The sequence below is a fragment of the Rhinolophus ferrumequinum genome, chromosome 11, assembly GCF_004115265.2.
Source record: "Rhinolophus ferrumequinum isolate MPI-CBG mRhiFer1 chromosome 11, mRhiFer1_v1.p, whole genome shotgun sequence".
In the NCBI taxonomy this organism is placed as follows: Eukaryota; Metazoa; Chordata; class Mammalia; order Chiroptera; family Rhinolophidae; genus Rhinolophus; species Rhinolophus ferrumequinum.
This window is the reverse complement of record NC_046294.1, coordinates 86,320,671-86,344,231: the sequence shown is the minus strand read 5'-3', so window position 1 is coordinate 86,344,231 and position 23,561 is coordinate 86,320,671. Positions and strand designations below refer to the sequence as shown.

The 23,561-nt window shown below is 37.9% G+C and overlaps 1 protein-coding gene across 2 annotated transcripts in view; it reads left to right on the top strand.

Annotated features, from left to right (window-relative positions):
- Positions 1 to 23,561, top strand: part of SIK3 (SIK family kinase 3) — a 241,643-nt gene that overhangs the window by 171,756 nt on the left and 46,326 nt on the right. For both annotated transcript variants that reach the window (XM_033119067.1, XM_033119066.1), the window contains exons 5-6: positions 21,427 to 21,551; positions 22,108 to 22,231. In XM_033119067.1, coding sequence (XP_032974958.1) covers positions 21,427 to 21,551; positions 22,108 to 22,231 — 249 coding nt within the window. The remainder of the gene's footprint in view (positions 1 to 21,426; positions 21,552 to 22,107; positions 22,232 to 23,561) is intronic.

Sequence of the window (23,561 nt, the reverse complement as noted above, 5' to 3'; positions counted from 1 at the left end):
GCACCTGCTGTGGGCAAACACTGATCTAGGCACTGGGGATACAGCAGCTGATAAAACAGTCCCTTGGAACTAACATTCTGATGTGGGGGGAAGATAGTAAACACAGAAACAAATAAGCTCTCATTAGGGGTATGAAAATGATAAAATTGAGTAACATGAAAGAATGACTTGTGGAAGAGATCATTGCTTTTAATCAGAGTATTCAGAGCCTTCCAAGCAGAAGGAAGAGCAGTGCAAAGGCCTGATAGAGATTCAGTTAGCATATTTGAGGGTAGGAAAAGGGTCAGCATGGCTGGAGATAATAAGGGGGTTGGGGGGTGAAGGAGATGGGGTGAGAGAGCCAGCCAGGGCCAGTTCACATGGGGCCTTATGCACACGGTGAGGATTGGGGATTTTATTTTGATTATGATGGGAAGCTGAGCTGGAGAAGCATGAGCAGCAGAATGCATATGACATATTTGCAGAAAAGGCAAAGCAGCTTGGCTGGAAGGGAGGCTCAAGTAGGGGGGTCATGCCTGAGAAGGCAGAAGAGGTATGTACTGATACTAGATTGTGAAATGATTTAAATACCAGGCTTAATAAACTCAATATTGGATGGATAGGAAAAATAAGTGGGAGTAGAGGGAAGGGACAAGAAGGCAATAGGAAGATCAGTTAAAAGGCTGTTATATGGTAAAATCCTGCCTAAGGGTGGTGGTAGTAGACATGAAAAGGAAGAAAGGGGCAACAAATAAGAGAGTGAGAGCGCAAGCGCGCGAGCATGCACCAGGAAGAGGGAACATCTAATTAAAGATATGTTTTGAAATAGAGAAGTCAGATTTTCTTATTGATGGATTATATTCAGCTGTCAAAGAAAAATGGTGTTTTATTTTTAATGGTTGATGCACTATTTGAAAATAATTTTAGTTCTTGTCCCTAAAGATGAAGTAGAGAAATTTCTATATTTAAAAGAGATTGCCCAAGAAAAAACCTAAATGTAGCTGGCTTACTCCCTGAAGCAAAGTTATTTGAAATACTCAGACGTTATGAGAATGTTTTGGAAATTGTGGAAACTTTTTTTTTCAACCTAAGGAAGTTGGAAACTTTTCTCTTTAAAAGTCAACTCCCAGAATGGTCTCCGTGAGATAGTTTCCACTCCGGTGTTATTGTTTCAGTCGGCAATCAGTAGACAGCAACGATCTGAAGTACAACTACAGCAAAGCAAAATTCTTCTGGAAAGAATTTCCAGAGTGCATGGATTTAAGGTACTGTGGAAATTTTTGACCTTAATGTAGTGAGATCTAGACTATTTCATGTTTTGAAAGTTAGAAACGAAAACATTTCGTAAGTCCATTGACCTTTCACCAGTAGTATGAATATACTGAGATACAATCATACAGGAAAAAAAGGTTGGATACCTTGGGTTTCTAAGAACCCCTCCACAGTGTGGGGATTGAGAATGTCCCTGACTGGTCACAGAAAGGAACTACACAATATTCATCATAGCAATGTCGTGATCCTAACACCTTTGATTTAGTAATCACTCAGTATACCTCCCTGCTTGATAGGTCAGGGAATTGACACCCACAGAGGCCATGTGACTCTCCTGAATTCAGGTCAGAAGAGAGCCTAGAATCATAATGCCTCAACCTGTGTTCTCACCCTGAAACGGTATATGACCTTCAACTAGAGGGTGCTAAGCAAATTTAATGTATGTTGACCCTTAGGAAAATAAAATTTGAAGAATTCTTCAGAATCCTATGCCTAAGACTGGAGCTTTACAGATGAAAAACTAAAGTTCCTTCATTCAAAAGGCATCTTAGGTACACACAGTTGACTTACTGTGTATGAAAAAATTCTAAAATTAAAAATCAGATGAGCAAATTTTTCGTCACTCATGGTTCTAGGTTATAAGTGAGGTCTTACTCATCTTGAAGAGTGATTGTACCTTGCTAGGTCCAAGAACAAGTTTCTATTTGTAGGACCTCACTTGCAATAGCTATGCTACCAGTACAGAAGAGGCATTGCTTCTCAGACTTCCCTACCTCAGTTTCCAACACAGGATGAACTTCCACAGGTTGGGTCAGGGGAACATTGATTACATAGTCTGAAATGGCTCACTTTAAACACATTTTTAATCACATGCTTTATCTTGATAATTCATGCACATTTTGTGTTCTCAATGTCATGTCTGTATTTCTTTTAATGTTATAATTATTCAGCTTTAACATAGAAAATATTTGGTGTTCTAGGAAGATGTATTTTATTTAGCCTATAGTTTCACATAACTCTTGGCACACTGTAGCACTATGCCTGAGGATCTATAAACACACGCCAGTTAGAAAAGCTGAGAATAAAGATTTTCTTCCCCAACCATAGGTTCCTCTTGCACAAACTTCTAGTTTCTGCACATTGATTTCTCTATTACTTTTCCTCAACCTCAAGGATTTCCATGCCAGTCTCTATTCATTGCAAATCATTTATTTGGGGGAATACTTAGGGAAAAAAAGGAATTGGAGATTGACAGTAGAAAAGGAGAGGGAAGCAGGAGGCAGAAAATAAATGGAAGCTTTTGCTTTGAGGTCTTGGGGAAAAGAGAAGCTGTGGGAAAGAAACCTGAGCCTCAGAGCTTGCCTCCTCCATCTGTGGGGAGAAGGGAGCTGAGTCGAGTGAAGCAGGACATACGTTTTGGACCTACCAAAGCATCTAAAAGTTTCAAATTGCTCTTTGTCTCTGGGACCATGTTGGGCATAGCATTTAATAAAATATGGGTAAGTGATTATTAAAAACAAAGTCACATTTTAATCTACATAATATCTGGAGCAAAGAAAAATTAATTTACCAGCGTTTTATTGAACCTACAAAAAAAAAGACAATTTTAAAAGATGTGTAGCAAGGAAGCGTTGGTTGAAGGAAAGTAGGCGCAGACTTACTTGTGCTTTCTATTTTAAGGTGTTTTTAAAGGACATTGATATTCTATTTAGAGTGTTTTAATTTTATTAGTGGATGTAGACACTATAAGAACTTTACTAAGTGTACTTAAGACCATGTTTCCCCAACTCTGTTTTTCTTAACAGGGTCTTAAAACTCCTCAATTGCAAGTTGAGGGACTAACAAACCATCCAGAGTACTTTTTCACTCAGACTCTGATGAAATCTTTACTGTGTTGTGTCAAGTCTGGTAGAAACTGTTAAAATGAAGGAGATGTCAGAAAGGCTGATTTCTTATTGAGTGCATTCGTCCAAAACTTTACTTTTTTTGGCAGGGGAGGGGATTGAGATATAATTGACATATAACATTATATTAGTTTCAGGCATACAGCATAATGATTTGTATGTATTATAAAATGATCACCACAATAGAGACTGATTTCCGTAGGCAGACCTTCTTCTTCAGGTGACAGAGTATTAGTAAGAGTCCCCATTTGTCCAGATATTAGTTCTCATTTTTACAAATCTTGAGACTTTTATCAGTTCTCTTAAAGCCATAAGAGAATGAGTGTAATATATATCTGCTTTACTAGTGTCAAACTAAGAAAAACTCAGCTAGTGGTAGGCATAGATTCAAAACAGAAGAAGTTGCAAGACCCTGAGGAGTATTTTATGCAGACTTTAAATAACATCCTGATATGTGTGATCTTTGACTACTCCTTTGCTCAGGTTACACACAGACCACCCTTAATTTAACACCTCAAATAGTTTACAGTATCTTTTTCCAGTCACTGATTTCTGAATCCTAGAGGTTCTCTGTGTTCCAGGAGATTGATGTCATAAAAAGTGATAATGACTTCTCTTGCCTTTACTATTAGAAATGAACAAATGAAGTAATAAGTTCGGTTTCCTCACCCTCCTTAAATGGAATTGTTTGAGACTCTGAGTGTAAATCAAGAAAGTCTACCTGCTAATAAATAAATTGAGTGAGTAGGAATGAATGAATGAATGAATGAATAAGAAAGTCTACCTGCTACCAGGGAGTTAAATGAGCAAGCTTAGGACTCTGTCATTCCGTTTATTGCTCTGTTGAAGTAGTTAGTTACCATGATAATTTCAACCAGTATGCAGTTTTCCATCATATTTTGTTAAATTTACATCTACAGTGGACCATTGGACAATATAAAGCATAAGGAAAACTGGTGTTAAAATTCAAGTTAATGAAGATAAAAATGATCATTCTACAATGCCTCAAAACAAACTTTACCAAATTCTTGAATTGTCTTCATTTGATCACATAAAACACATCAAGATGTTTCTAGGATTTCAGAAACCAAAATTTTATACACACACACATATCTACCCTGTTTCCCTGAAAAATAAGACCTAGCCTGACAGCTCTAATGCATCTTTTGGAGCAAAAATTAATATAAGATGTGGTGGTTATGTTATGTTATGTCATGTCATGTCATATCATATAAGACCCCGGTCTTATATTATAGTAAAGGAAGACCGGGTCTTATACAGTATTAATTTTTGCTCCAAAAGACGCGTTAGAGCTGATTGTCTGGTGAGGTCTTACTTTCGGGGAAACACGGTGTATACGCCTACATACATATAATACATAGTTTGCTTTATTGGGAATAAAGACTCTCCACATTGATAGAGTCGTATTTGCGAGGAAGTGCTAAACTTGTGTATCCATTCATCATTTAAAAACAAAACATGAAAATAACTCAGATAAACAAGTTTGCTTTTCAGATGTAAAAATGAATGGAAGCATTTCAAATACTAGGCCGTGAACAGTTTTTGGCTATTGTTCATGTTATAATCTCAATATGTATGTGGCTTCCAAACTGAGCATGACCTACCAATTTTAAATTAATACCTTTTCTTACATAATTGAAATAAATTAGTGAGTCACTTGTAAAATGGGGGGAAATGATTTTTCTTAAATAATATTTATAATGAACTTTTAAATCAATCTTTAAAATACAGTAATGTAAAATAAAATCTTTTACTTAAAGTTACTTTATCATAAATCATGCAAACATAAAATTATTTTAAAAACTTTCTTGGGAGGTTATCAAGATAAATATTCCTTTGAAAGATGTTTGTAAGTCAAAAAATGTTGGAAAATACTTGTGCAATTAAATAGGTTACAGTTTTCTTTACATTCTAGTCCAGATACAACCTTGGTTATTTTTACCAGATTGAGAAATTCTCTGAACTCTTGGTAGACTCTTTTCCAGGAGAGTCCCTTTTCTCTATCATGTACCAGTTGCCCCCAGAATTTCTCTAAAACATACTTGCTGCTTATAATTGTGTAGTCAGATGTGTGATTGTGTCATGCGTGCCTCCCCCACAGGACTGATCTTCATGGGGCAGGGACCGGGAGTGTCTCGTTCACCTTGTGCCAAGAACACATTAGTGATCCCTCAAAAACTTGGGGAGTACCTATTCCTATTACCATATTTACACATTACCTTTTAGGTGGGTGGTTGTTCGGTGTTTGTTCTCATTTAAGTTATATTTATCCTATTAGCTTTAACCTAAAAGGGTATTTTCTTGCCTGCTTTTAGTTTCTGGGTGACACCTTAGAACTTCATATATGATAATCATACCTTATTTTCTCCAAAAATAGGCTTCTAGTTACTTTTAAATAAACAGATGGTATCTTAAAAACATGTCTTAATTTTTAATTTGGAAAGTATTGTTATTATCTATGTACAGAATTTCCATTTGTTACCTTCAGTTTCTGTTGAGAATTTAGGGGGACTTTGATTTATCATGGTCTATAAAAGGCACACTAAAATTTTGTATAGTATTGTCACCTATCAATATTAGAAAGTTACCTAATGGAATGATTGGACTTTTATTTTTCTAAGTGATATGATTTAGAATCATGTCTATAATAATATGTATTAATGTTTTTAAAAATTCCAATGAATATTGTTTGTAGGTCTTACAGAAAATATCTCTTGACAACCCTTTCCTTATACATCTACTCAGTACTGAATTTGATGATCCTGTGTTGGCTGAGAACTTTTTGTTTTTGATGAGAAGGGTTGGGGTAGTGCTATCTATGGTAGAGTGAGAGGGATTGGTTTATTGCCTCATTTAACAATAGCTGGGTTCAGTGATCCTAACTGCTAAGGTATTTTAAAGCTTTGGGAGAAAATACATGCATCATTCACTGCAAATGGCAGTGTAATGCTGGTCCAGCGTTTTTGTTTTTAAACTTTTATTTTCTGCAGAGATAGTGATCGTACTATATAGATATATAGTATTAGGGAGTTAGGGAGGGTCAGGAGACTGCTAAGATTTAGGGACGGATGTGGAGCAGCCCCATATATGGTATAAAAGCAGCAGCTGCAGCAGAATAGTACTCCTCGACAAACCTTTCCCAAAAGGTGGGTATATTCTTTCAATCTCATTACCCTCTCCCCTCTTCCAATGCTGGCCTCCCCTGATTTCTTAAACCAAACCAAATTCCCCCCCCCCTCGCCTTCCCCAGTAAGCTGACTACATGATTTTTTTTTTCCCATGAAAGAATGTTTTCTTGTGTAAAAATGCTCAGGTTGTGAGTCAGTGGTGTTTGGCATTACTTCTCTCTATTAGCTTCTACTCAGGAAGTTCAGCCAGGGGTTGAAGTGATTGCTAAACACTGAGGACTTCCCAAGACCCATTTTTAAGAGGGAATTAATACAGTGACTCCTGGGAACTTGGAAACTCATCCTTTATCACTAGCGTAATTCTGAGTATCCACACAGTAGATTCTCGTTCAATTCCAAATAAAGGTTTTGGATCACATGATTTCTAAGCTAGTGATATGGCATAGGAGACGGAAAATTAGTTCCTTATCTGTTTCATGTTCCATTTTAACAGGCCCTATAACAGTCTAAAACCTGTTTATATAGTGTTCTCACATGGGTGTTGATCTTTGGTTCTTTGAGTCATTTTAGCAAGAACACCTGACAGCTTGTCCCACCCTCCTTAGTCCACTGTGAAATTAAGCAAGGGCCACAACGATTTCTGTTCCTGGTCTTTGTCTCTAATTGCAGGTGCAGTATTGGGGTTATAAGTCCTTAGAAGCTTTCAGATTTAAAAGTATGAAGGATCCTATCACAATGTTTTCTGATGAGGTTTTCTATTTAGGATAAACATTTTCCCACTTCACTGTTTCTTCTCTGCCCCCTACTTACAAGCTGTTTACTTATACCAGCAATGCAGTGAAGCACAAGTGACTCTTGAAGGGGTTGGTTGTTAACTGTAGCTGTACTGTATTACCTTAAGAGACACTGTGAACATTGAAACTGGCTGTAGGCTGTGTCTCATCTGTTTCCATCTGTTTTGGATTGCTCGTTGGTCAGCCAAAAAAGAAGTCAAGGGTATCACCCTGCAGTGGTGGGCCAAATAAGAAAGTTTCTTGTTGCAGTTGTCCTGATTTTTAAATTAGTGCCACCCGTTCTTCCCTCTTTCCCCTGACCACATAGGCATACCCAGTTGATGATATACTTACTTTCAGGGATATAATATCACTACCCTGTGTAGCCCGGGGCTCCTGATCTTGCCTAGAACAAAGAATTTCAAGTCTCAAAATTGATAGTACAGCTCTGGTATTTAAATCATCCCTAGAAGAAAGACATGCGGTTCAAATTAGAGTCTGCTGTTCTGTATTAAGAGAAAGGGATACAAGATACCATTTCAGCCTGCAGACAAATGCTAAACAACCAGGGTGTTGGGGGTTGGAAAAAAGAGTTAACAAATTATGTTCGGAGCCATTTATGAGTGGAGAAATAAATGACCATAGGCCACATGAAGAGAACAACTCCACCCATATGGCTTCTATTGTATGGGTGTGAGTATCCATCTTAACCAGTTTCCTCTGTTGTTTCTCCTTTTTCTTCTGTAACTGTTTAGAATATTCATTTTAGTGTTGCATCAGTGGGTCATAAATCTTTCCTGTTGCCAGGAAATAAACAGTAAGGGATATAAAGTATCTTTTGGGGCATCTTCATACCTGAGAATTTTCCGAAACTGACTGCTTAGTATTTTAGTTCTTTTTATTTAAGATGATACTTTAAAGTCTTTAAATTAAAATTTTAATTATAGGATAAGTACACTATAGGAAATTTAAATAGTAACAAAAGATTTTAAAATATTCACACCGGAATCCTACCTCCAAAACTATCATTATCATTTTGAGTGCATTTCTTTCGGGTCTTTTTTTCTAATGCATTTTTCCATAATTATAGTCAGTGGATATACAATTTTATGTGCAGTTTTTATCCTTTATATTATATCAAATATTTTCCCCATGCTGCTCCATATAATCAGTTTTAATGATTGCGTATCAAGTGGATATGCCATAATTTACTTGCTCGGTCCCATATTGTTTTAAGAGCACAGAAATTCTTTATAGGCCGTTGGTGTTAACACTCTCCCCTCCTTTCTTTGACATTTATTAGTGTACTTCAAAACTGCGAAGTGTATATATTTAAACTTTTAAACATACACTGAATATATTTTCTTCTTTGCCTTAAGTTTCTGTGTTAATTTTTGTTGTTTTTTTTACTTATACTGAAGTTGTCACTCTTCTGTTTTATATCTTATAGTGCACTTTTTATTATATAGTGCACTTTATCCTGAGCCATGTGAACTAAACTTTAGCTTGTGATAGTGTAGTTTATTTTCCTTACGTCTCCTAATTAGAATGATCTGAGGCTGGCATGAGCTATGGCATTGTAGCGCTCCACTGTTTCTTAGGACGATGTTAGCTCTGGAAAGCTACAAGATGGTAGTTACTGAATACAAAGTGTGTATGGTTTTAAAGAAATGGTTAGGCTCTGCCCGTTTCACTGGCTTGTTACCCATCATATTTGAGTAATTAAATGGTTATAATAAAAACATGTTTTATAAGAAGTTTGGGGAGAGTTAAAGTTACTTGTCTGAAAGATTTGCCAAAATTGTGTCAACTCTTAGTTACCCAGTTTTGTTTAGTATTACTATCCAGGATTTTAGATATTTTTCCTCCTCTTTGTTCTGGCCACCCATGTTTTTAGTAGCTAGTTTATCAAGCCTATTCACCTTAAATTGGACATATTAAAGGAGAAGAAGGGAAATTCTAAATCTCTTTAGTGTTGTTGTTCTTTATTAGCAGCTCTTGTTCAATTAGAGAAGACAGTGACATTATAGACAAAAATGAATTTTTAGCTTATTTGTAAGTAATGTGTCTTAGTCCATTTGGGCTGCAATAAGAAAAGACCACAGATTGAGTACCTTATAAACAGCAGAAATTTATTGCTCACGGTGCTGGAGGCTGGGAATTCCACAATCAAGGTGCCAGCATGGTTGCCTTCTGGTAAGGGCCCTCAATCCTGGTTCATGGCCAGCACCTGCTCTGTTTCCTCATGTGGTGGGAAAGGTTAGGGATGTCTCCAGAGCCTCTTTTCTAAGGCACTAATCCATTGGGAGGACTCCACCCTTAGGACCTAAGCACCTCCCAAGGCCCCACCTTATAATACCATCATATTGGGCAGGTGGATTTCAACATGGGAATTTGGAGAGACACACTTTGAGACCACAGCAGACTGTATGCTATCTTTGTCCTTAATATGAGTTATTGAAAAATAGTTATTTTACTAGTATAAGAGTAATACTAATATTTTCAATGATGTGAACTGTTTATCATTTATACCTAATTGGGATTATGACAGTAATTATACATGTCATTAAAATATTTACTTCTTTTAAATTGTATTTAACTACAACCATAGACTTTATCAATATATGTAGCATGTTCATAGTTCGCTGTTCTTCATATAGAATAATTGCTATTTTCCACAAAAACTTCAGTGGGATCCCTGTTTGAGCAAGAAGCGTCCAGTTCTACCCTCTTAGCAGCTCATTAGGGACTGCTCTGCGTTTTCATACATTTATTTCCTTTTTTATTCTTCCCTCTCTTTTTCTCTTTTTCTCCCTCCCTCTCTGTTTATAGTTAATCAGTGAATCATTTGTAAGATATTTGTTGAATGCCTTCTGCCAAACACTGTTCTAGGCACTAGGAAATCAGTGGAGAGAATACAGCCTGACTTCTCCCGAGCCCTGTGATAATGGAGCCTAGATCTCAGCGAAATGGCCCTGAACAGCGAGAAATGGGGGGTGGGGGGGAGGATTTTTTTCTTTTCTCTTTTTCCCTCTCTTATTATGAAATATGTTACAGACACAGAAATGTGCCTTAACCATATATATATACATATATATATATACACACACACACTTTAATGAATCACTGCAAAGCAAACACCTGTGCAGTTACCACTTAAATCAGAAAATAGATAATATCATCAGCCCAGACCACACCCCCTCACCAAAACTTTATCCTTCCCCCAAGAGGTAATAATAACTGTCTTGAATTTTGTGTTAATCACTTATTTGCTTTACTTAAGAGGGGTTTTTTGGTAAGTAGTTGTACCATCTGTCTAATGCATCCCTAGGAGTTTTGCTCCTTGGGTTGCCATTTATATTAAATACAATGTGCAGTGAGCCCATCCTTAATATAGTTTGCTTGTTTTTGAACTATGTATGATTGGAATCACCCTGAGTATATTATTTTGCCTATTTCGTACAACAACATGTTGTTTGCGAGATTTATCCATGTTTGTTTACTGTGGCTTATTCATTTTTATTTTCATATAGTATTCCATTGTATGAACATGCCACAAGTCATTTTTCCATTGTATCTATTGTTGGCTGTTTGGATTGTGTTCAGTTTGGAGCTCTTACTAACAGTTGCAAAACATTCTTAAACATTTGTCCTGGTATACTCTTGAACATTATATGCATTCTCAAACATTTAAGAGTGTAAACCTAGGGGTGAAATTGCTGGGACCTGCAGTCTGTCTGTTTTCAGCTTTTACTTGAGAATGCCAAACCTGGGGTCCAGCGTGTGTGCGTTCCCATTCCTGTATGTCTTCCCCAGTGAAGACATACAGTTGAGTATTAGTCCCCAGTTGAGTATTATTATACTTCGTGATTTTTGTCAGTCTGGTGAGCATGTAATGGTTATCTCATTGTGGTTTTAGTTTTTTTATTTTTCTCTTTAATAATGAGGTGGAGCTCCTTTTATTGTCTGTTGGCCTTTTTTGTGTGGTATCTGCTTAAATAAGTCCTTGGCCCATTTATGTACTGGGTTGTTTGTCTTACTGATTTATAGGAGTTTTATTTCACTAGTAAGAATATGAATCTTTTGTTTTATGTGTTATAAATATCTTCTCTCATTTTGTGGTTTCTCATTTCACTTTCTTTAAAATGGCTTTAAATGCACACCGTTTAGTATAATTTTTTTTAAAAGATTTTATTGGGGAAAGGGGAACAGGACTTTATTGGGGAACAGTGTGTACTTCCAGGACTTTTTTCCAAGTCAAGTTGTTGTCCTTTCAGTCTTAGTTGTGGAGGGTGCAGCTCAGCTCCAGCTCAGTTGCCGTTTTCTAGTTGCAGGGGGTGCAGCCCACCATCCCTTGTGGGACTCGAGGAATTGAACTGGCAACCTTGTGGTTGAGAGCCCACTGGCCCACATGGGAATCGAACCGGCAGCCTTCGGAGTTAGGAACATGGAGCTCTAACCACCTGAGCCATCGGGCCAGACCTAGTATAATTTTAATGTAACCAAATTTACCACTTTTCCCTTTAGGATTAGTGCTTTTAGTTTCTTGTTTAAGAAATCCTTCCATCCCCTGAGGCTATAAAGATATTCTCCTTTGTTAGTTTATGAAAACTTTGTAGTTTTACCTTTTACATTAAGTCTGTCATTTACCTGGAATTGATTTTAGGATGTAGTGTGAGGAAGGTGTCCTATTTTATTTTTTTCCATGTGGAAAACCAATTGTACCTATGCCGTTTATTGGAAAATGTATCCTTTTCCCACTGATACACAATGCCTACCACTCTTTTCAAAGCACTGTATTTAAAAAAACTTGTAAACACACAGTATTCCTCAAGCACTGTACGCCTTTGGGAATTATATAAGCAGACAGTCAAGAACAAAATGAAAAACATAGACTAATAAATAAGGTATTAAATTAGTTACGAGATGGACATTTACCGCATTATAAACATATACATGATGCCTAAAGCACGATATGGGTGTGGGTTATGAGGGCACCCAGGCTGGCATTACAGGCTGGCCCTTGTTCTGAGGAATTTGTTTTTAAACTTTAACTTTGGGCATGTCACTTAATGCACCTCACTTTCCCAGATGTAAAAACAAAAATAATGCTCATCTCGATGAAGTAATAAATACAAGGGATGATGACACAACATTTGACAGAGTGTCCTTTTAAAAAACAAAATCTGTTTACTATTTACTCCCATATAATTTAAAGTGCTGCACAAACGGAAAACTGCTGCACTGAGAGGTGAATCAAGGACAGTCCAGTTCTAGGTCTTCCCAGGGCACCTGGCTCCCTCCAGTGTTCTTGCCACTGAGCTGCATGGCCTTGTTGTTCATTTCTAAGTACCCTGAATTAATTTACTAATAGTTCAGAATTATTATTTATTGGTTATCATCAAACATGGTAAGAAATGCCTTATTTTATTTACAGTGTGACATTCTAGATGATTCAGAATGAATCTGGATTCTGTTCATAGCCCATTCCTATGACTTAGCATATCTTTAAAACTAACAAAAGTTCTGGGGGGAAATTATACCATTTCTCATCTAGAGTAATTATCATTGTTGTAGTTTTCTACTAGATAAAAGTTACAGAGTACTTGGATGACGTTCTATGGATACTGCAGACCATCTTTGAAATGTTTTTGTCGTCTCGTCTTATTATTAATGATATTTTTCTGATTTTCTTTTTAAAGGAAATTTAAGCACGTCACTTGCCTGCTGCAAACGTTCCACCCTGTCTTTCTCCTTTTTGCTGCATCCTTTCTATTCCTGTACTGTGGAATAGCAAGTACCTATGGGTGTTTCCTAAGCCTTAATTCCTAGCCATTCCTCTTCCTCTGCTTATTCTTTCAAAAAAACTTTTATCATTCATTACTCAGGACATCTTCACTGGAATTTCTTCTTACCTTCTTAAACTCAAGGCATAACAAAAAATATCGGGGGTGCTAAAGAAATGTATACACATTTTAAGAGACATTATCTATGCTCAAGCAGTAGTTCGCCATAATCAGAAGTGTCTGGACACTGATGGTAACCACTTTGAGCACCTCTTATAATTGCAGAAGTCAAACATGACTTGTGTTCATCTTTTGTTTTCGGTATATATTGAGTACTACAGTTAATACAGTTTTTTCCTTTCTTAAAATGTGTATACATTTTTTTGGCACCCTCTGTATATTTCTTTTTTTCTTCCCAAACCAATTTCTACTTTCCTTGAATCTTTCATCTACCCAGACATACATGGTCATATTCTCTACTTTTCCTTCCTTTTCATCCCATGTGTTTAGTCTATCCTCAGGTACTGTTTAATCTTTTTTCAAAATATTTTTTAAATTGTCTTTCTTATTTTTACTACTTCTACTTTATCACAGGCCTTCAATTTCACTTCATACCTAACCTAGTCTTGCTTTCAGGTTAATTTTAGCACGTCACTTGCCTGCTGCAAACGTTCCAACAACCCCTCATTGCCTGCAAGAGTGGTTCTCAAACCTCTTCAGAAAGAATTACGTTTTGTTTGTTTACATTCAGATGTCTAAGTTATTTTCAGGAGATTCAGTAGGTCAAAGATAAGGTTTGTGGATCACTCCAAATTGATTTTTAAAATGACACTGGTGATTCTGATGGACAGACAGGGTTGAAAATCAATAGTTAGAGGACAAGGGGATGGGATGGGTGCTGCTTATGAGTAGATGTAAGTAGTTATCAGGATAGTAGTTTTTTATTTAGGTGGTAGGTTCAGGGATGCTTATTACATTACTAAAAATAACTACTTCTGGAAGAAAACACAGGGGTGAATTTTTGTGACCTTGAGTTAGGCAGTGGTTTCTTATGTATGACACCAAAAGCATAAGTGACAAAAGAAAATGTAGATGAATGGGACTTCATCAAAATTTTAAAAACTTTTGTGCATCAAAGGACACCATCAAGAAAGTGAAAAGGTAATCCACAGAATGGGAGAAAATATTTGCAAATTATATAAAACGGACTTGTATACAGAATATATAAAGAACTCTTACAACTCAATAATAAGACCACCCAGTTTTAAAATGGGCAAAATATTTGAACAGACATTTTGTCCAAAGAAGATATACAAATATCCAGTAAGCACATTAAACGATAATCAGCATCATTGGCCATCAGGGAAACGCAAATCAAAACCATAGTAAGATACCACATCACCCCATTAACATGGCTGTAATTTAAAAACACAGCAGTAATAAATATTGGCAAGAATGTGGAGAAACTGGAACCTTGGTACATTGTTGGTGGGAATGTAAAGTGGTGCAGGCACTTTGGATAACAGTTTGGGCAGTTACTCAAAAGGGTAAACATGGAGTTACCATACCATGTGACCCAGCAATTCCACTTCTAGGTATATACTCGAGAAATTAAAACATACATCCACAAGGAAACCTGCATGTTTTACAATGTACATAGCAGCATTATTCATAATACCAAAAAGTAGAAACAACCTAAATGTTCATCAACTAATGAGTGGATAAATAAAATGTGATATATCCATACCATGGAATAGTATTCAATAATAAAAAAATGAATAAACGACTAATACCTGCTACAGCATGGTGAAAACATGTGAAGTGAAAGACGCCAGTCACAAAAGATCATACTTTTTTTTTAAGTTTTTAATTTAAAAAAAAATTTTTTTTTATCAATATATTTTTTTATTGGGGAAGGGAAACAGGACTTTTATTGGGGAACAGTGTGTACTTCCAGGACTTTTTCCAACTCAAGTTGTTGTCCTTTGAATCCCAGTTGTGGAGGGCGTAGCTCAGCTCCAGGTCTAGTTGCAGGGGGCGCAGCCCACCATCCCTTGCGGGAGTCGAACCGGCAACCTTGTGGTTGAGAGCCCACTGGCCCATGTGGGAATCAAACCGGCAGCCTTCGGTGTTAGGAGCACGGAGCTCCAACCGCCTGAGCCACCAGGCGGGCCCCAAAAGATCATATGTTGTATGATTCCTTTTATATGAAATGTCCAGAGTAGAGAAATCCATAGAGACAGAAAGTTGGTTAATGATTGCCTAGGGCTGGGAGTTTGTGGGAGAGTTGAGGGGGGCAATAGGGAATGACTGCTAATTGGTACAGAGTTTCTTTTTGGGGTGGTGAAAACGTTCTAAAATGTATTCAGGCAATGGATGCACAACTCAATGTACCAAAAAATGCTGAACAGTGTACTTAGGGTGAATTTTATGGAATGTGAACTATATCTCAAGGTTATAGGAAAAGAGTCTAAATAACGGCAGGCCATGAGTAGAGCAATAGTGAGACGGTGAGACTGTGTCATGAACTAAAGATGATAATTCATAATCAAGTTCTTTGTATCTGAAGTCTGATAAAATTTTTAAATTTTTTGAAAAAAGAAGTTAAGGAAAGAAAAGCACTGGTCTACAGGATGAAGTAAGTGTAAGGTCCTTGTTCTCTCACTTAAGGCTGTATTTTGTCTGGCCTGATACTACGGTGTAATCTTATTTCTTGCCACTTACCTCTACACAGTCTACATTGTGCCCAGGGTTGTCTCTTTCTTGTTACTTGAACTTAGCACACTAGTTCCAAGTGATCCACTTTTTCTATGCTCTCCCCAGCCACTGTTCGGAATACTCTTCTCACATTCCCCCTCTGCTCAGATTCTAGCCATTCAATTAAGTTCTACTTCCTTTTTGAGTCTTTCCATTGGAATATATCTTTTCTGCCTTTGGTTATTTCATAGGAACCAACACATTGCTATACCCATTGGAAGGCTTCTATGTACATGTTGTAATATGAGTGAAGGAAATGGAGGAACCTAGTTAGAGATTATGAAAGAGACGTTAAGAAGCTTTAGGTCTCTTGCTGCAGCGACGCGAGTGGGAACCAGGAAACTTGGTTCAGAGCAAAGACCAGGTATTGTTTTAAGAAAATTGTAGGCAAGCCTGACATGGGTGAAATCACCGTCTTCGAAAAGGCCAAAAAGTTATTTTTGTGATTAATGAAAATAAAGCACAACTCATGGCAAAAAAGAAGAAGGAGGAGAAGTAAAAGAAGAAACTTTAGTAAATACTGAAGACATGGTGAATAAGAATAGCTCCAGAACCAAAATAAGATGAACAATTCCATTGAATGGAAATACGCTTTTCTAGGTTCAGGGTAACTGAGCAAACTTAAGTTCTAAAAGCTTTTATTTCCCTGCTTCACTGGCATTTCTGATCCAAGCAAGCAAGAATTCTTCCTCATTCATTTTGCTCACTGCTTTAACATGTTTTTGTGAGAATTTTCTCTGCCAAGTGGTCATCTTGCAGTTGTCTGTATGTGTAGATAACGAAAACCAACAAAAGCCTTAGTAATTCTGTTCTATGTCTATCTATTCTCACCTACCCCATCCCATCTCCACTTCCTACCACACATCCCAGCAGCATTCCCCCAGTACGTCCCTAAACTACCAACAAAACCCAAAATGTACGGGTTTGACTTTTAACTGCTTTTATTTTTCCTTCCAGTCGTCTTGAAATGTGTAGCAAGATGCTCCCAAATGCAAGCAGCTAAGAGAATAAAGAGGAGATATTCTTCCCATCCCAGTTATTTAGTCCCTGAAGTGTTGATTGAAGGAACTGAAAGTTTCAAAATGAGTTCCAGATTTAGTATATGTTAATAATTTGAGGATTCTCCCACATCCATAATTTAAATTTTTAGAAAATCAGTTATGTTAGAGCTGAATGGACAATGAACTAGCCAGAATTTTAACTTAATGAGTTGTACAGCAGTATTAAAGATTAATGATGTGAAATACTTGTGAAGAGGCACTAGTAGGGAAGATTAGAGAACAGTATGCATTCAATAAAACTAATTACTAAAAATAGTAATATGTATATTGAAGAGAGAAGGGTGGGTTAGATCCTTTTAGGTTTGGTGCATCAAAGAATGAATTGGGGTATAACAGGATGGTTCATTGTAGGAAACTGGTCTTAATTGGGGCGGGGCGGGGGGGGCAGTGTCATAGCAGGCAGGGAGAAGCGAATTTTGCTTATGTGGGCAGCCACACCTTAGAGCTAGGAGTAAGTACAATACTTGGAATAATGATAGGAGACCCCTTGACAAGTTACCAGACTAGAGGATTTTTGCTTGGCATGTAATGGGAAGTAAGAGCAAGGTGGTGGGGGTTTTGTTGTTGGGTCTTGCAGAAGTGGACACCTTGCTGTTGGTCCTTGGGTCTAGCTGTGGGAGCCAGCTGTTGGGCTGTGACATGCTGTGGAAGCAGGTGCTTCCCCGTATGTGAGCCCCTCTAGTTGTCAGGCTCCAATCGTGGTCATCATTGCACACTCATTTCTCATATAAGCACCTAATGGCCAGCTGGGTCTGTAGTCATCGCTGAAGGTAGTTCCCTTTGATATTGTTTCCTTTGCCAAGATTTCCTGTTTGGTAGATACAGTAAACGAGCTCATGCCGTTAAGTTTGTGCCTTCCCTACCCCCTCCCCTAGAGTGAAGGGGTAGGAAGCCTACTAACTGTAAACAGAGCATTTGTGGTTCAAAATGAGACGTTTCCTGTATATTATTAGGAAAATTTAAAGTCGGCTGCTTTTAATTCATCGCTGGCCTCTCCTTAACAGAAGACGCATTTATCTTCCATTGAGGAATAGGAGCGTTTGATTTCTCGTAGAAGTAGCTATAATGACTCTAATGATAATGATGGCCCCGACCTCTAAGCCCCTTGTGAGCATTAAGTTAATTTGAGAACCTTGGGAGGGATGGCTCGGAGGTGGAGGCTCTAGTAGCTGGCCAGCTGCCACTGTCAGCATGAGAAGTCTCCTGTAGCCAGGAGTGATGAAAGGATTGGCCCGATGATTTTATTGCAGCTTAATTTAGTGACCCTTTCTTGAGTCCCTGGTATGTATGAAAACACTGTGTGGAGGTAGGATAAGTAAAATGATATCCCTCCCATTTACTAACTAGTGGGGGTCATAAACATGTAATATAACTAAGTATAGTATAAGGCAGAATTGTAATTGGGATGTAGAGGTATAAACAAAGGGCTATGAAAGCACAGAGGAGGAAGCCATTGACATGCTATTTTGTGGTGGAAATCAGTTAAGGCTTCATACAGGAAGTAATATTTGACTGGGCCTTGAAAATGGGTGATATTTCAAATGTGGAAAGAAAAGGAAAAGGCATGGCACAGAGAGGAAATAGCATAAGAAAGGCACATAAACACAGGATGTGAGTACTTATCCCTGGCCAGTCTAGCATTAATAGATGCCAGAATGGCCAGGGATAAGTTGGAAAGGTAGGGTAGACTTGAGTTGTGAAAGACCCTAAATGACAGTGCTTAAGAGATTTACATACTTTGCCATGTATAATGCGTACTTTTTTGCCCAAATTTGTGAGGGAAGAATAAGGGTGCGCATTATACATGGGTAGTACTAATTCCGTATCTATATAAATGTTTTAAATCCTTTTATTTATGCTATGAGTTAAAAAGCATAACTCTAGAAATCAATAACGATATCCATATGCAAAAGAATACCCTGGAATACGATAATCAGTTTTGTTGAACTTACAACGAACTTGCAACGACAAAGAGTTCTTGGACTTCTATGATGCGTATCGTAAATTTATTACCGGTACATAAAATTTCTTATACCTTGTATCTGTTCCTGTGTTTTGTAATTATTTGTTACATAAAATTTCTTGTACCGATATGTTAAAAAAATAAATGCTAAAATTCCTTTAAAATACAAAACAACAAGTACCTAAATGTGAACAAATAAAAATTTGAATTAAAAAATTAAAACGTACCATATGACCCAACAACCCCTCTCCTGGGTATCTACACAAAAAATCTGAAAACATTTATCCATAAAGACATATGTGCTCCAATATTCATTGCAGCTTTATTTACGGTGGACAAGACATGGAAACAACCAAAGTGTTCTTCAATAGATGAATGGATAAAGAAGGTATCTATACACAATGGAATACGATTCTGCTATAAGAAAAAGATAGTACCATTTGCAACAACATGGATTGATCTTGAGATTATAATGCTAAGCGAAATAAGTCAGACAGAAAAACTAGAGAACCATATGATTTCACTGATAACGTGGTATATGAAACTGAAAACAACAAAAGAACAAGACAAACAAATGAAGAAATAAAAACTCATAGACACAAGACAATAGTTTAGTGGTTACCAGAGGCTAAGGGGGCAGGGGAATAGTAGATGAGGGTAAAGGGAATCAAATGTATGGTGATGGAAGGAGAACTGACTCTGGGTGGTGAACACACAATGTGATATATAGATGATATGTTACAGAATTGTACACCTGAAATCTATGTTGTACAGTCTACTAACAGTTGTCACCCCAGTAAACTTTAATTAAAAAAAAACACATAAAATTATTTTCCCTGAAAGTTTGGGCCAAAAACTTGCGTGCGCATTATACATGGCAAAATATGGTAGGCTATTCTGTAAGCGGGAGGGAGCCACCAAATGTTTTTGAGTGTGAGGAGGTAACACCATGATTTGTGTAACATACACTGTGCTATGAATGGATGGCTTAGAGGGAAATGAAATAGGTACAGGTAGTAAGCAGTAGCATCAGTCTAGGTCAGAGATGATAAGAGTCTGAACTGAGATGGTAGGAATAAAAAAAAAAGAAAGGAGGAGATGGATTCAAGACACAGGATAAAAGCAGTAAAATTTTTACCAGTTTGAAATGGGAAGTGAGAGGAAGAAAGGCAAGATGACGCCAGCGCTCCTAGTAACTGGATGGTAATGCCCGTAATGACCATGGGGACATCATGGGAAGAGCAGGTTTCATTTTGGAAAATGGGGAGTTTGAGGTGTTTCTTTCCAGGCAGGTATTAGAAGTTCGTGTCAGGAACTTAAGGTTTGGTACCAGGGTCAGAGATATAAATTTGGAGAATTATTACCAAACAAATGATAGTGGAAGCTGTGGGACCAGAAGAGTTAGGCCTGAGAAAATGGAGCGCAGGGAGACAGTCAAAATCACACATGCCTTACTAAAAAACACCTTCTATAGAAGGTAGAAAGAAGAAAAGCAAATACAAAAGGAGACAGAGTTATCAACGTGTAAAACTAGGAAAGGGAGGAAAATTTGAGAGAGTAGGGAGGTGTTCAGCATTTTCAGATGCTGTGGCCATAGGGAATGTGGTAGGTAGGTCTGGGGCAGGAGGGGTTCTAGCCTGTCACACATACAAGATGTTCATACACATATTTATATACATAAAAGTATTTCTAAGTCAGCCATTCTCTATCCTTCAGCCTGCCATCTTTGCTCATTTTTTTAGTATTCCTCCCCAAACCTCACTCCTCCTATCTCCCATCTACTTTCGCTTTAAAAAGTGGGAGGTGGGGGCCAGCCTGGTGGCTCAGGCATTTGGAGCTCCATGTTCCTAATGCCGAAGGCTGCCGGTTGGATTCCCACATGGGCCAGTGGGCTCTCAACCACAAGGTTGCCGGTTCAATACCTCAAGTCCCGCAAGGGATGGTGGGCTTCGCCCCCTGCAACTAAGATTGAACACGGCACCTTGAGCTGAGCTGCCGCTGTGGCCCCTGCAACTAACAACGGCGACTGGAGCTGGAGCTGAGCTGCGCCCTCCACAACTAAGATTGAAAGGACAACAACTTGACTTGGAAAAAGTCCTGGAAGTACACACTGTTCCCCAATAAAGTCTGTTCCCCTTCCCCAAATAAAAAGAAAAAAAAAATTTTTTTCTGCCAAAAAAAAAAAAAGTGGGAGGTGAACAAAAGAATGGAAGAAGTTGAAGCACAAAGGAGGTTGAAGCTAAAATGTAACCATTCTTTTTTCAATTTATAAATAAGTTGCATATTCTTTATTTTGAATAAGCCACCTTAAAAAGAATACTATCACTTTGACTAATTTTTTAAGTCAGTGTGTCTCTAGTGGTCATAAATGTGTAAGAAGTAAAAATAATATGAAAATTTGGGGTCCAGTTGAGTAGAATTACATGTATATTTATGATTTTGATGCGGTCTTAACATTAGTCATCATCCTAATTAATTTTTGTTCTTAAAGGAACGAGTATCATTCACCTCGCTCAGTCTAGGTTTTTGAAGGGAACAGTGCTGGTTTTGCTGACAAACCAATCATGTTTACTTTTAGTTAACCAGATGTCTTTTGTATTACAGCTCATCTATATCTCTGTTTCACTATTATTTTAAGTCTAAGTGGCTGGTTATATAATTTCTAAATGTCCTCTTTCCACGTTGGATATTTAAACTTAATGACTCAGAACTTCTAGTAACTAGTAGAAACTAGTATTTGCTGGATTAAGATAACATGAGTTATGTCCATTTGTCTTTCTAGATTTTGGCTTCAGTAACCTTTTCACTCCTGGGCAGCTGCTGAAGACCTGGTGTGGCAGCCCTCCCTATGCTGCACCTGAGCTCTTTGAAGGAAAGGAATACGATGGGCCCAAAGTGGACATCTGGGTATGTGACTGCCTTCTCTATGCCCATAGCATTACTTACCCTTGATTGAGGACAGCTATCCTCATCCTGCATGGCACAAAATGCAGGATACGAATTAGAACCTTGCTGACCTGTTGTTTGAATTCCCAATTTTTTGTGCAGTCTTTCCCCCAGCACTTGTCTTATGGATTAAGCCACAAATTTCAAAATCCCCCTTTGAATCTGCAAAACACACACACACACACACAAAACCCCAAGGGCAAGATTGGATGGATGCCCTTGTCAAGAACAGAGATTCTTTCTGTTTTTTGCCACTGCCTTCTTCCTAGGGGATGAGTTCTGAGAGAAATTCTAGATATGTTACCCAAAATTAACGTCTGGAAGCAAAGAAGAAGGTTAACTGTTCTAAAGATGATTGGCCTTGACAATGCCCCATATTATTCCTCATAAAAAAAGGAGAAAAAGTTTGTTCTGTTATCTTGCGCATGACTCACATCATCTTCAGACACATACTACAATGGCCTCTTTTGTTTCCTCTGCTGCGATTAATTATACATACTCTCTGTTTGGGATGCAGAGCCTTGGAGTCGTCCTCTATGTGCTTGTGTGTGGTGCCCTGCCATTTGACGGGAGCACACTGCAGAATCTGCGGGCCCGGGTGCTGAGTGGAAAGTTCCGCATCCCATTTTTTATGTCCACAGGTAAGAGAGTTGCCAGCACACAGCTATGAAGGGGTTCATGGAAAGTTAGACATATTAAGTTATCCTAGGAATTGAGTGATGGAGTATAAATGGCCCATTTAACAACCTTTCTTAGTTCAGTTTGCTGAATTGGTACCTCTGGAGGCAAGGTTCTATAGAAACGGTGTGCAGGTTTTGGCATCATGTAGCCCTGCTGAGTTTGTCTGAGTTTGGCTCTGGGCTCTGCACATGGCAACTCGTGTTGCGTGGCAGATTACTAAGTCTGTCTGAGCTTTAGTTTCTTCTTCTATAAATGGCTAACAATTTTGTGAGGGCTATTACTATGAGGACCAAATTAAATAGTGTATGTAAAGAGTCAATAGGCCCATCACATAGTAGCAGGGCAATAAATATTCCTGTTTCCCCCTGTCCTTCAGCCCCTCCCATGCCCCCTTTCAGGACATTTCTGTTTACAGGGGCCCACTGAGATGTAATAAATGCTAAGGATAAAGCTGGCTTTGCACCTTAGTCTTCCTGCTACTACATTTCTTACTTCTATGACATTTATTTTCCAGACACAAATTTTTAAAAAGTATTTTTTCAATGAGTGGTTAGTAGGATAAGTAGCTCTTGGAAAAAATTAATACTTGAAAACAGACCCTATCCAGAATCTACCGTGTTTTATCACCATTTATATGCACATAAGAAAGAACAGTTTAGAGACAATGCAGTAAGCAATCTATTCAGTTTTGCTTAATCGTTGTTTTCGTTTTTAAGAATGACACAGAGTGTATGTCAACTTGGGTGGGCAGCAAAACATAAGGCAATGGGAATTGCGTTTTAGAATAAATAATTTCAGTCTCCTTAGAATTAATGACTTAACAGTATATCAGATAATGATAAGTGCTGTGAGAAAAACAAGTAGGGAAAGAGGTTTAGGGCTGGTAGGTGGGAGGTTATTTGAAAAAGTATGGTCAGGGAACCCCTTCACTGAGAAAGAGACATTTCAACAGACTTGGAGAAGGTGAGGGAGCGAGCTTTGCAGTTTGAGGATGAACAGGGAGGGAGCATGCTTGAGTGTTTAAGGAAAGGGACGGAGGCTTCCATGCTCCAGAAAGGAATGAGGGACAAGAGACATGAGGTCAGGGAGGCAACCGAGAGCACACTTCAGGGCGCAGTCAGTGTGAGGACCTGAGTTTTGACTTTGAGTGAAATGCAAAGCATCAGAGTGTTGAGACAAAGGAATGATATAATCTAACTTTTGTGGGGATTTTTTTCTGACTTCTGAAAAATTTCAAAGATACAATTAAAGAATTTTATGATGACTTTTGTTTTTAAAAATAAATCACTT